The sequence below is a fragment of the Microcaecilia unicolor genome, chromosome 11 (genome assembly GCF_901765095.1).
Source record: "Microcaecilia unicolor chromosome 11, aMicUni1.1, whole genome shotgun sequence".
Classification (NCBI taxonomy): domain Eukaryota; kingdom Metazoa; phylum Chordata; class Amphibia; order Gymnophiona; family Siphonopidae; genus Microcaecilia; species Microcaecilia unicolor.
Window position 1 is genome coordinate 69,828,239 of NC_044041.1, and position 13,666 is coordinate 69,841,904.

The 13,666-nt window shown below is 44.0% G+C and overlaps 1 protein-coding gene across 3 annotated transcripts in view; it reads right to left on the reverse strand.

Annotated features, from left to right (window-relative positions):
• Positions 1 to 13,666, reverse strand: part of ARHGAP45 (Rho GTPase activating protein 45) — a 115,795-nt gene that overhangs the window by 29,877 nt on the left and 72,252 nt on the right. For all 3 annotated transcript variants that reach the window (XM_030219456.1, XM_030219457.1, XM_030219455.1), the window contains exons 4-13: positions 10,065 to 10,149; positions 8,322 to 8,394; positions 7,299 to 7,377; positions 6,997 to 7,134; positions 6,759 to 6,823; positions 6,507 to 6,617; positions 5,273 to 5,353; positions 4,310 to 4,489; positions 4,090 to 4,227; positions 3,818 to 4,008 (exon numbers count right to left, since the gene is read on the reverse strand). In XM_030219456.1, coding sequence (XP_030075316.1) covers positions 3,818 to 4,008; positions 4,090 to 4,227; positions 4,310 to 4,489; positions 5,273 to 5,353; positions 6,507 to 6,617; positions 6,759 to 6,823; positions 6,997 to 7,134; positions 7,299 to 7,377; positions 8,322 to 8,394; positions 10,065 to 10,149 — 1,141 coding nt within the window. The remainder of the gene's footprint in view (positions 1 to 3,817; positions 4,009 to 4,089; positions 4,228 to 4,309; positions 4,490 to 5,272; positions 5,354 to 6,506; positions 6,618 to 6,758; positions 6,824 to 6,996; positions 7,135 to 7,298; positions 7,378 to 8,321; positions 8,395 to 10,064; positions 10,150 to 13,666) is intronic.

Here is a 13,666-nt window from a genome sequence, read left to right on the forward strand (position 1 = left end):
TCTACTTTTTTTTGTTTTGTTACATTTGTACCCCGTGCTTTCCCACTCATGGTGGCTTACATGGGGCAATGGAGGATTAAGTGACTTGCCCAGAGTCACAAGGAGCTGCCTCTGTCTGAAGTGGGAATCAAACTCAGTTCCTCAGTTCCCCAGGACCAAAGCCCACCACCCTAACCACTAAGCCACTCCTCCACTCCTACTTCTCTGTGTCCTCTCTCTCTTCCCAATGTGCCTCCTCTTGCTCCTGATTTCATTCAGACCTCCAGCTCCAATGCCATCTACTATGTATGGCGGAATGCATTTGGCGTAAGTTGCCCTCTTCTGTTACTCTTGCTGAATTTTGGAATGTTTCACATTATTACTCTGTGGTCAGCAAAAAGAACCTACCTATCCAGTGTTCTTTCCCATGACTTACATAACTCCCGGCTTAACCACTTGCTTAATGATCTCACAATTCCTCCAGCCTGGTGACTTCTTCCTCAATGACAGCTGATGATTTTGCTTCCAGGTTCTATGATAAGATTGCCCTGCATCGTCAACCTCCTCCAACTCTTCCAGTTCTTCCCGTTCCCCCCTCATCTGGCCCTTCTTCTGTATCTACTGTTCCTATTGCCTCTCTTGCCTCTTTTAGTGTTCCTACTGTGGCTCTCCTTAAAAAAAAAAACAGTTTCTTCTCTCCATCCTTCTTCTCTTTCTGATGATCCTGTTCCAGTGTTCCTCCTTTAAAAGATTTCTTCAGCCTTTTCTTCCATTCCTGCTTTCCATGGTCACTTCTAGTCTCTCCTTAGGTACTCTTCCCTTGTCCTGGAAACAGGCCACTGTTACCTCTCTCCTTAAAGATCCCAAATCTGATATTTCTGTTGTCAATAATTTTTAGGCCAATATCCAATCTTCCTTTTCTAAGACAATGGAAAAACTTGTTTTCTTCCAATTTTCTAATCACCCTGTCCAAATTTGCTGCTCTTTAACCCCATCAGGTGGGGCTTCATGCCCATCACTCTACTGAACACTCCCTCCTAGGAATCACCAATTGCATTAGGCTGACGTTAGACAGGGAAAGTAATGTTGTCATCTTTTCACAGGATATCTCTGCAGCTTTCGACATCATAGATCATTCTTTGCTTCTTTCTCACTTAAAGGATCTGCACATCACTGGCCAAGCCCTGCAGTGGTTTTACTCCCACTTAACTGAACGTTCTTATATTCTTTGCTATTCCAATTCCACTTTATCCCTTTGTCCTTTGCTGTCTGGTGTTCCTCAGGGCTCAATCTTGAAATCATCCTATTAAATATTTTTCTAGCCCCCCCCCCCCTAACTTCTTTGCTTCACTCCTAGGGATTTACCTTTTTTATATACGCTGATGAAATACAGCTTCTCTTTCCTTTTCACTCTGGATCTGCTTCTGATTTTTCTATGATTTCTGGCAAATTAGACTCTGTTGCTGATTGGCTGACTACAAATTGTCTGAAATCTAACTCAACTAAATCGGTGGCTATGATCTTTTCCTCTCGTTCCCCTGTTATGGGTCCCCCTTGTTTCACTATTCATGGTACTCCTCTTTCATTTGTTTCTTCTACTAGGATCTTGGGTATCACGATGGATAACACCCTCTCTTTCCATTCCCATATCTCCAGACTGGTTCCTTCCTCTTTCTTTATGCTCAGGCATCTCCACTCTATTCGTTCCCTTCTGGTCCCTGGGTCTCTTTGAATCTTTCTTCATTCACTCACATTAGCCAAACTTGACTATTGTAATTCTGTTCTTATAGGTTTGCCCACATATCGGCTGAACCGTCTGCAACTGGTACAAAATACGGCGGTGAAACTCCTTCATGATAAAAGAAAATATGATCATGTTTCACCACTTCTTATCGCTGAACATATGCTTCCTATTGCATATAGGATACCTTTCAAGTTTATTATACTGTCTTCCTTTTTAGCTGACCTTTTGATTCCCTTTGCCCCTACAAGCTGCTCAGGGTCTTTTAGTAGTCCCTTCCTTCCATCAGACATTTCTAAATGTCCACAGGAAACTCCTCTTTTAGTGTAGCTTCTACCACGCTGTGGAACGCCCTTCCTCCTTATCACTGTCTAGAGCAATCCTTTCAGAATTTCAAGACCCAGTTAAAAACTTAGGAGGGAGGTCACATGATGTGAGCATTCAAGACTGGGTTCTGCTCCCCCTTGCCAGACAACCCCTAATATCTGCTCAGTTTGAGATGCAGTGGCCTCAAAACTCACTGCCTGTGTCAGGGTTATCTTGGCAAAGATCCTGGTGGATAGATTTTTTTGCCGCACAGACAGGGTGGCTCTGTAATGCCTATTAAAGCAGCGAGGGCTGGCAAGGAAAAGGCCACACACCCTCCAAAGAAGATGGCATCGACGCAGCCTGAGACGGTGATGGCGCTGGTCCCGGAGGACAAGGTCCAGGTTTCAATGTGCCACTTCTCCCAGCTCTTGGATGACAAACTGGTGATATGCTAATTTTTCTGGACCACGCATTGACTGGTGTTCCTGAGTTAGTGACTCTTATCCAACAATTTGGCATGTTCTGAGGACTGCACATTAATTTTGATAAATCTGCAATTGGCAGTGTCCGCTACTTGCCCTTGCCATTCACTCTCTTCCTTCCCGTTGAAATGGGCTAAGGGGATGCTCAAGTATTTGGGGGTGTTCCTGCATTAGGATCCCCCCGTCGTTTATAGGAAAAATGACATAGAGAAAATAGAGGCTATTAAGCTTCTCTGTCATAGATGGTGGGAGCTGCGAATCTCCTTTTTGGGGCACGTAGTTTTGGTCAAAATGGTCCTGCTGCCCAAGCTGTTGTATCTCCTCCAAAGATGAGGTGATCTACCAAGTCATGGTATCTATATTTATTTGGAGAGCCCATTGTGTGCGCATCGGTTACAATAAACTTATGCAAATAGAGTGTGTGGGGGGGGGGGGGGAAGGAGTGAACTTGCCTGATCTTCGACACTATAATGTGGCAGCAGTGATTCGCTGACTTCATGAATTGCATACAGAAGTTTATAAGTTTGCGCCAGAGTATGTCTGGAGTGCGGCGGCTTCCCTGTACTCGTTTTCAATGTTCTCCACTATGGGGGCAGGCGGCTTCACCTCTCCCCACTTCTCTATCCTTTGAAGCTACCTTGGAAGTGGTGGAGGTCCAGGTTGGGGGGAGCGGTGGGCCTTTCCCCTTTTTTGGAGCTATCTTTTAATCCTGGGTTTCTGGTAGGCCGGTGGGCCAGCTGGGATCCCCCCCCTTCAGTCTTGTACTTGGATGAGATGTCGTTATGTGAGCCAGATGGTGTCTCGAGGCGATGAGGTTTTTCCTTCCTTTCAGACATGTCACAGCCAGTGGAATGTCTGTACCTCAAGTTTTTTTGCCTACCTACAGCTTAGACACTATACGTAATCCTTGAAGCACCCAGATCAGGGGTGCCCCTCTTTTATCTGTGCTATGCTGTGATCACTTTCTCAATAAAAACAATTAAAAAACCCAACTACTTAATATTTCATCCTGGCTTTTCCTTCTGTAGATATCTGACTTGAGGCCTTCCCCCTGTGTTTCTGACCTAGCCACGGAAATAGGCAACGCCAAGCTTCTTCTTGTTCATTCCTTCCCTTGTTTCTCCCTTTTTCTGAACAATGTAATCTTTCCTTCCTCTGTTTCCCTCTTGTGTCCTATTTTGTAGTATGTTATTTTGTGTGTGTCCCCCTCCTCTTTTTCTTCCCCTGATTATTTTTATATTGTAAACCGCTTAGATTTCTTTGTGAAAATTTTGCGGCATATCAAATAAATTGAACTGGAACTTACCATGTGATCTGAGGCACATAAGGTTCAAAATCATACTGGGTGTCAGGTTCGTCACCTCTCTGCAGTTGTCTGACATAGGAGGCATATTGCTGACCCAAGTCGTACAGCTTGCTGCTCTCGCACAAAGTCTGGAAGTGCACTGGAAGCGGAGCTGTCTGCATGTGCATGATCTGGTAGTATGAGATGGTGGCCTGCAGTATGCAAGGACAGAGTCAGGAGTGCACTTTCCTGGAAGAGAATCCATGGGTGCAAGGATTCAGAGGCTCTCTTACCGACTTGAGAATCTGGTCACTTTGCTTGATGACATCCTGAATCTGTCGGAGTACGTTCACTTTTGTATCCTCCAGCTCCTGCTTCTGTGTCTTTGCATCAGCAATGCAGGTACGGTATGTAGCCATCGCTTCCTCTGCCTGCAAGGTAAAGGCAGCTGTAAGAGCAGAGGTGGCAGTCCCTTCTTGTGCCCCCCATCTATCCCACATGTCCTTTCCTCACCTTGTTCTTGGCTTCCTCCTCCAGTTTGCGCTTTTTGTCCAACGTTTTGGTAGTCATACTGCTGCTGGTGTTTAGCTGTTCCTCCTCTGCCTTCACAGTCACATATTTTGCTTTTTCATACTCCTCACTGCGCTGCATGTATCCCTGCTTTGACTTCCGCAGGTTGGACTCTGCATCTTGCTAAAGGAAACCCATTATAGGTCCAATCAAAAAACCCACACAGTGAAAGTTCAAATGGATTCAAAAGCTTAATCCCCCAAGTTATCTTAAACTACTACTGGCAAAAAACTTTAATCACCAAGTAAGTTGCCAAGGCCCTGCTGTTCGATCATGCCTGTGAATTCAAGTGTTCCACACCTTCATTTTGTTGCCGGTACCTGTAACATTTTCAGCATCTGCAATAGCCCATCTCTACTTTCTAATAACTCATAATGAGAGAGTTCTGTGTAATAGAATAATTGCTATTTGGTTTCAAAGTCTGGGAAGGTTAAAATGAATTTATCGTAATGTATCTGCTGTGTGCGTTTGCTTGCATCCATTAGATGCTACCGTAGACTGAGTGACTGTGAAATGATGATACCACTAGATGTGGGCAGAATATCAATTAATATAAATCATCTTCTAGTTTGTTACCCTGTATTCAAACTTTGAATAAGGAGAAGATATTCAGCTTTGTGATTTATTCCTATGAAACAGAACGGAAAAAGCAGAAGCAGAAAGAGAGAGAATCTTCTATCTAGATATACTTTGTAGCTCACAGATTGCCAAGGGTAAGAAACACTTGAATTGTTCTAAAAAGATTTTCTCTTTTGGATATCTGAGGAAGAAATGGAGCCTCGGAGTCAGGTGTTTACTAGATAACACCATTTTAACCTGTAAATTGAGAACCCAAGCTAAGATGAGACATGCCCCTATCCTTCTGATGTTCTGTAGCCTCAGAACATGCCAGGCTCTCCTTCATACCAGTTTCCTCTGCGCTCGCTGCCAATGTTCCTTTATGTCCTTCCTTCTCTTCTCATGCTCCAGGCGCCTCATGGTCAGTGGCTGAAAGAAAAAACATGCCACGATCTAGTAAAGACAAACAATATCATAATGCCTCTGTATTGCTACATGATGAGACCACACCTTGAATATTGTGTGCAATTCTGGTCACCACATCACAAAAAAATAAATAAATATATAGTGGAACTGGAAAAGGTACGAAGATGAGTGGCCAAAATGATTAAGGATGGAACAATTCTCATATGAGGAAAGGCTAAAGAGGTTAGGGTTCTTCAGTTTGGAAAAGAGATGGCTTTGGGGGGGGGGGGGGATAACAAAATCCTGAGTGGAGTGGAATGGGTAAATGCAAATCAAATGTTTGTCTTTCAAAAAGTGCAAAGACTAAGGGACCCTCCATGAAGTTACATAGTAGCCAAATTAAAATAAATAAGAGAAAATATTTTTTTCACTCAATGTATAGTTAAGATCTGGAACTAATTTGCCAGAACAAGTATGGTGGTAAAAGCAGTTAATGTAGCTGGGTAAAAAAAAAAAAAAGATTTGGAAAAGTTCCTGGAGAAAAAGTCCATAAACCATTATGGTAGACCTGGGAAAAGCCACTGCTTAGCCCTGAGGTTAAATAGCATGGAATCTTGCCAGGTACTTGTGACCTGGATTGGTCACTGTTGAAAATAGGATTTTGGGTTAGATGGGCCCTTGGTCTGACCCAGTAGGTCAACTCTTATGCTCTAAGACCATTCAATCTGTCTAGTGGAAGTTCACTCCTTTTGGGTAGATGCACAGGATTAGAAAGGCAGAAAAGACATAGCAAGAAAGGGAGAAGGGGAGGGATATTAAATCCACATAAGATCTCTAATGGAGGAGTCTTTGTATGTGGCTTTAATGTGCATCAGGATTCAAGATTTACTCTGCAGCATCAGCTTTGACTGAGCACCTCCCAACTACCCAGTCCCTTAGGGGGCTCAGCTGGAGATAGGTCATGGGCTGAAGATTTCTACTGGAGGAGGGTTGAGGGGTGTCTAACCTAGAGGTGGGTTAGGGACTTTCACCTGGGGGCACACCAAAAGGACAATCTAAGGGAGGGGTGGCTCACCTGCTGAGAGCTGTAGGTATCTAATCTGAGGAATATTATAGGGAGTTGTCCTGGAAGAAGATTGCGTTCATCTCTCCTGACATAGGGGAAGGGGTATCTCACCTGTAGGAAAGTCTGATTTTGCAGAGTGTTCGCTGCTTGCAGGACCCCATGACTGTATTCTGTATCCTGCTCCAGTGCTAGCGAATAGATGGACAGGAAAGGCATGTGAGGCTGGAGAGACACAGAAAGAGCAGTTACCAGCCAGAATGAGTGAGCAGGTATTTAGAGCAATCCTCTGTGTGCTCCATAGAATCTCTCTCATGAAAATGTTTTTCTCCTGAAGGGGAGGGCAGAGGATAAGGTGCGGTTTACCTCCTGATTTATCATTTGCCTGCAGGTATTACCCAGCTTCTGTAGCCCTTTAGCAAACTCCATCTCTGAAAGACAAGGACAAGGAATTTACAGAAGTATACACAGAGCTCCCAAGCATCCTTTGGCTGCCAGCATTAAGATCCCGTCTATTGCACTAAAACCCATCACAGCCCACCATCTACACTTCCACATCGTCTATTACCCTGTCGTATACACTCTGCTCTATGCCCCATCTCACCCAGTGTGGTCCTCTTCTCCAGGTAGTAAATGAGATCCTTCATGTACTTTGACATGTTCTTGGAGTATTGCAGGGCTGCGTCCACACCACCCTCGTAGCGTTGCAGCATGATATCTACCACCTCTGCAGATGGGCTGCCTGGAATAGAGGCACAGTAGCATGCTCAACCCAAGGGTTTCTGCCAGTCTTTCAGTAAACTGAGCATCTCTTGGGCTTCTCCAGTGATCCTCAATATCTCATTGCTGCTATCTTGTTTTGTCTCCCCCATATTCACTTTTGAAATGTGAGAAGAAGACACTCACCCAAATCCACGTATTCAGGATGAAGCTGTGTATAATCAGGCCCTGGCCCTGGGATCCCACTGTAGAGATTCTCCATTGACTGCAGGTTGTAGAGAGGAAAAGAGAAGGGAATGCCAATTTTGAGTGTAGATGTTAGAGGGAGAGCTGGAGAATACAACCTTTCTCTTATCTTTCCTGCACTGCTCTCATCAGGCAAGCCAGTCTCCATCACTAACTCCCAATGCCACATTTACCACCTTGCTGTGCTATACATCAAATCCAGTCTAAAAATACTTCTTTCAGAGGCTGCTTGTAATTTTTAACCTCCTTGTTGTCCTAATCACAGCCTTGCTGATTTCAACCTTTTATTTATAATTAAAATAAATTTCCAAAGTCTCTACTACTACGAATCATTTCTATAGCGCTGCTAGACATACGCAGCGCTGTACACATTATAGGCAGGTACTTTGTCCCTAGAGGGCTCACAATCTAAGTTTGGTACCTGGGGCAATGGAGGGTCTGTATATTTCTCTTGACTAGGATGTAAACTCTCTGGAGTAGGGACTGTCTCATATATATTTGTACAGTGTTAGTAGTAGATTTGCAGTGACTGTGGTGAGTACCAGCGTGCTGCAAAAGAGCAGTTTCCCTTAATCTTTCTTGTATATCAGTGGGGTTTCCCAGAATAATTTACTCAGCAATAGAATAAGGATACCTAGCAGTAAAAGGATCACATCTCATAATATGATTCAGACCCATCTCTCTCAAAAATGTCTCCTGTTCTTCCCCAAGATTTGCAAGGGAGCTGTGCAGTGGCACTGCATTCAGCAAGTCCCCTTACCATGTGCTCAGGAGAAAAGTATACAGACCCTTCTGTATAACAGAGGCAGCTGTCCAGTACTATCTGTTCATACCTTCTAGGAGCTGCCTTTAATGTGTTTAGGCTGCTTTGTTACTCTTCCCTCTGTTGCGAAAGCAGATTTACTAAGATAGGCCATGCTAGACTCAGTTTATTTCACTGCGATGCGGCATGGCAGAACCCACCTGAGTATTGTCCCCTGGAGGTAGAGAAAGGAGCGTACTGCTGTCCACTTCACCCATGAGCAACTCTGAAATGCTGAAAGAGAAGAGGCAGCTGAAAGGGCCCATAACTATTCCAGAAAGCACTAGGAAATGAAGAGGATGCAGACAGAATGCTTGTGTATATCCTCAGTACATGTACACTGTGCTGTACTAATAGTGTAAATGTAAGGCAATTGTCTACTCTTTCAACAAAGTACAAAGACTAGGGGACATGCCATGACGTTTTGCGTCTCAGCGATGGTGTTTGAAATGTGCAACAGTAAGTTGTAGCATACTTGGTCATCAGCACATTTTCCAAATAGTGGAGAGAAGAGATGACCTGATATTAATAGAGCGGCTTTTTGGATTTCTGAACCACTGGTGTGGAAGAGATTTTGTGACCCCTGATGAAGACATGAGCCAAAACACATCTGTAAGGGTTATTTAGGGGCCCTTTTACAAAGCAGCGGTAAGCCCAACGTGGACTTACCACCCGCTCTTTTGGGTCTACCGCCAGCCCAACGCAGCAGCCGGTGGTGGTCCTGCCCTGAGTGCACACCTAGCCTGGTGGTAATCGGGTATCACCACTCAATGCCTGGTTACCACCAGGTTAGCACAGGAACCCTAATTGCCACCTCATGGGTGGCAGTAAGGGCTCCCCATTGCATGGCCACGTGGTTACAGTTCTCTTACCACGTGGCCACGTGTGTCTGGGGGCTTTTTACCCGCTGCGTTAAAAAGTGCCCTGGCGCACTGGAAAAATGGCCTCCGCTGCTAGTACAGGGCCATTTTTCTTGTAGCTTGGTAAAAGTACCCCTTAATTCTTCAAATAGATGGCTTACTATTTGGCTCATAAACTCTTTTTTATTTATTTATTAAACACCTTTATGAAGAGATTCACCCAAGGTGGTGTACAGCAAGTGTAGTTTAACATAAATCTTACAATTTTGTTGACAGCATAACAATCGTAAAATAACCAAGAATAAATATAAATACAATAACTGAAGTAAACTTGAAAACAGTAACTTGAAACCTAATAATAGAACTACTGTGAAACAGTATTAAAAATATACACATTTAACAGCAGTGGAATTCAAATATATGAACTAGATGCACTGTTTCTATCCTCAGTGCATATACACTGTGCTGTACTGATAGTGAAAATGCAAGTCATTTATCCACCCTTTCAAAAAATACAAAGACTAGGGGACAAGCCACAAAGTTATAAAGTGGAGCATAAAACAAATGGGAGGAAATATTTTTTCCACTCAATGCATACAGTAATTAAGCTTTGTAACTGTCTCCAGAGGATGTGGTAAAACCTGTTTGTGTAGCTGAGTTTAAAAAAGATTTGGACAAATTTCTGGAGCAAAAGTCCACAAACTGTTATTAAGGTAGACCTGGGAAAAGCCAATGCTTATCCCTGGGGCTAAGTAGCATGGGTTCTTGCTACTTTTTGGGGTTCTGCAAGTTACTTGTGACCTGGATTTGCCACTGTTGAAAAGAGGATACTGGGCCTGATGGACCTTTGGTCTGACCCAGTATAGCAGTTCTTATGTTCTTATGCCCATATCTCTGCCTTGTTTGCCTTATTCTCAGTGCTTGTTGATGCTGCTGCCATAGACATAAATATACACATAAACCCCTCCACTGACTTTAATCTTTCCTTCAGTGTCCCCATCCCTCCAGCACCCATGGGTGAAGGGTCTGCTCAGGCCTACTTACGTGCTACTGAAGACCACAGCAATGTTCTCAAGAGACTTCTCGAAATCCCTCTTGTCCAGTTCATTATTGGATTCATAATGGAAGCCTACATTAACAAGAAATAGAGAACCATAAATAACAACCATAATAGATCTGGACATGTAAAGAAAGCAGCCCATCTCATTCCCTGTGCTGAATGAACTGATTCACTGCACAAATTACCCTCTCCGTCCTTCAAATGCTTCCCTCTCATCCACTCCACAGATCATCATCATTTTACCATCTTAAATCCATTTTGCTGCTTCCTTATAAAACATATAATCCCACTTCAGTGTGAGATATTGAAAGAACAAATGAATAAAGGGTTGTTTGGTTGGAATAACTGTAGGATGCTTTCCAAAGCACCTTCACTTAACACATTGGTTTTGGGCGGTTTATCACTGCTTCCCTGTCCAGCTTCCAGTGGAAGGACTTATCCAGTCACAGACGTATCGAGGCACGGGTAGGTACCGTGATACTGCCTAGGAAGAGCTCTGTAACAACCCATTACCCAGACCTCTCTATTAGCTTTACCCAGTGTTTCATGAAATTTGAAGAACAAGAGTAAGTCCCATTGCTGTGAATACTGGTTTATGGTCCTTGTTCTACTCCTTCCTCACCACCTTGCTGAGGGCCTTCTGTAAGAACAAGACATGACACGGGAGGGTATCCTGCACAGAGTAGCAGTTGCAACCCTAATCATCTTACTAGGCAAACTGGATGGATGGGTCATTTTGTTTTTTGGCTTTTTTGTTGTTGGGGTTTTTTTTTTTTTTTTGGGGGGGGGGGGGGGTTATCTGCCTAGTGGCACTTTATACAAAAAAATAAAAAAAAAACAATTTATTGAGGCATGAGCTTTTGAGGTCGAGAGTCTACTCCATCAGCTCTGACTTCAGCTGCCATAAACAAATACAACTGCCCCCTTGAAGTCTCCTCTCTAATCACATACCATCCCTTGAGCTCTTGCCACTCAGAGATAAGACAGAGCAATGAATAGGCAAAAGCTGGGAAGCTCTGAGCCTATTTGCAAAACTTGTTTCTTAGGGAGAGCAAACCTCTGTGTTTTGGAGATCCCACACTGCTCCTTTGAGGCACTGCTGCATTATTTTTCAGGGTTCACAAATATGTTTTTGGTTCATGAATCTGCTTTCAAAGGTTCAAGGGACTTTTTGGGGTTTACAAATCCATTCTGAATTTCTGAGGATCACGGCATGTTTGTTTAGAAAGTTCACTGATCTGTTTTGGGAGTGACTGAAGTGTTTTGGGAGTAGTACAAATTCAGCAGGACTTGCTTTGCTGCCCTTGTGTGCAGTCAGTGAAACTAAGAAGCGGTTAATACGCCACACTCCTTCCAGCTCACTATGGAGGAACTTCCTGTAACCATGGCAACCTTGTGGTATCCAGGAAATGAAGGCAGTGACGCATATGCCACCCTTCCCTAACCTCACTACTCAACAACAAACAAAATCTTGCCTAAAATACTAAAACAAACTACACATCAGCAGGCTACTCTGGTACCTGGGCTAATCCTCCTCCTGGATCAGATGTTAGATGCCAAATGCAAGGGATTACTGCCAAACATTTTTCTAAGATTTGAAATAGGAGGTGGATTCCCATTTATGAGACCTCACACAAACTTGACTATAAAATACTTTGATTAAAAGTTTGAGGTCATCAGGGCCAGGCTAAATTAGCCCAGCCCTGGTTTCACTCCACACCATCTACAGATTTTAAAATGATAACTGTGTTATTCCATATAGTTATGGAGGAATAAGAGTCACCACACAAATTGGGAATGACTCAATGAGCCTTACTCCCGCCATCCACTTTCTGCAAAATGTCTTTCAAAAAGTTAGTTCAAAATGCACTAATGCCCCGATGCTCAAACCTCTGCCACAGTAGTGACTAAAAATAACTCCCTAATGTTTGATGCTAATAGTATGCAAATGATATGCACACTGTTAGCATCGAACATTAGGAAGATAAGTGGCAGAATTGTGCACTAAACATGCGCACAAGAGCTGTGCCTAAGCAAAGCTCTTGTGCTCATGCCGAGCCCAATGGGGGGGGGGGGGGGTAGACAGTGCGGCAAAGGCAGAGGGAACCGGCAGTGGAACGGGAGCTGGAAACTTCAGCCTCCGCATCCTTGCTCCTCTTGCATGGCCCTTCCTCCCGTGGCCCCCTCACATTCCTGCAGCACGGTTGCCATGGGGGGAGAGGATTCCCTTGCCTCACGTTCCCACGGCACACTGGCTGAAACTCCTTCCAAATCCTCGAAAACCGCCTCTGCGCCTGACATGTCTCTGCATCCTTCACCATTTCACCAGCTCCATGGGAAGGAAGGAGCCCTCCACTCCAGCATGTTGCTGGACATGAGTAACGCCTGCTCTGAGCTGGCGTATGTTTTTGTGCGGCAGGGGGCCCCTTCTTCTGGGGTGCTGTTTTCTGTGCATGAGAGGGAATGCAGAAAGGCCTCGTTTTAATCGCATTTGCATGCAATTAGCACTGATCCATTGCGAGATCTTGTATGGCCCTGTAAAGACCTTCTGATCACATTGCACTGGCAAACAGGGGCACTAGTCTGGCACTAATGGCCTCTAGTGCCTGCGTTTGCTCTGAGCATTGGGGCATTAGTGCAATAAAAGGACCTTACCTACAATTTGTATGTTGACCTTAATTCAACAGTTTTTCCATGGACAACAAAGATCTCCATAATTTTATTTTTGTTACATTTGTACCCCATGCTTTCCCACTCATGGCAGGCTCAATGCGGCTTACATGGGGCAATGGAGGGTTAAGTGACTTGTCCAGAGTCACAAGGAGCTGCCTGTGCCTGCAGTGGGAATTGAACTCAGTTCCTCAGGACCAAAGTCCACCACCCTAACCACTAGGTCACTCCTCCACACACTTCTCACTCTTTTGAGCAACTACCGTATGTGTCCGTGGGGTCATGTTGTCCAAGGAGAATGGCTGTTACAGGTATGCAACTTAATTGTTTGTACAAAAAGCAAGACTGTATGTCTCTGAATGTAATCAGGTAAAATCAGGGCAGGTTTAGCTGTTAGGCCCATTTTCACAGGATTTAGGAGCCTAACTTTGGGAGCTTAGCTCTAAATTGGCCCCTTTGAAAATATACTATAGTTGAGTGCCTACATTTAGGCCCCTAAAAGGTGAATGACTAGGGGGAGGTAATTTAGGGCAGGGAAATGTTAGCTGCTTGTCACTGGTTCTCAGCAGTAAGAACCTAGCTTAGAAGCCTAAATCTAGGAAAATAACTTGCAGGCCTAAATTCTACTGGAAAAAAAATACTTTTAGGGTTGCCTTGCCAATTGGCTTCATATTTGACCAACAGGTTGGTCCAGTCCTGGATTTACTTTACATATAGGTCTTCAGTCTTGTTTTTCTTAGGAAATATAATATAGAAATCAAAACAACAAACCACTACGTTGCAGTGGCGTAGCCAGACCTGACATTTTGGGTGGGCCCAGAGCTAATATGGGTGGGCACTATATATATAAGTGAGAGTAGCATTTCTTGAGATACTCCTAAACAATGCCTTAAAGTGCACTTGATGAAGGATTTCT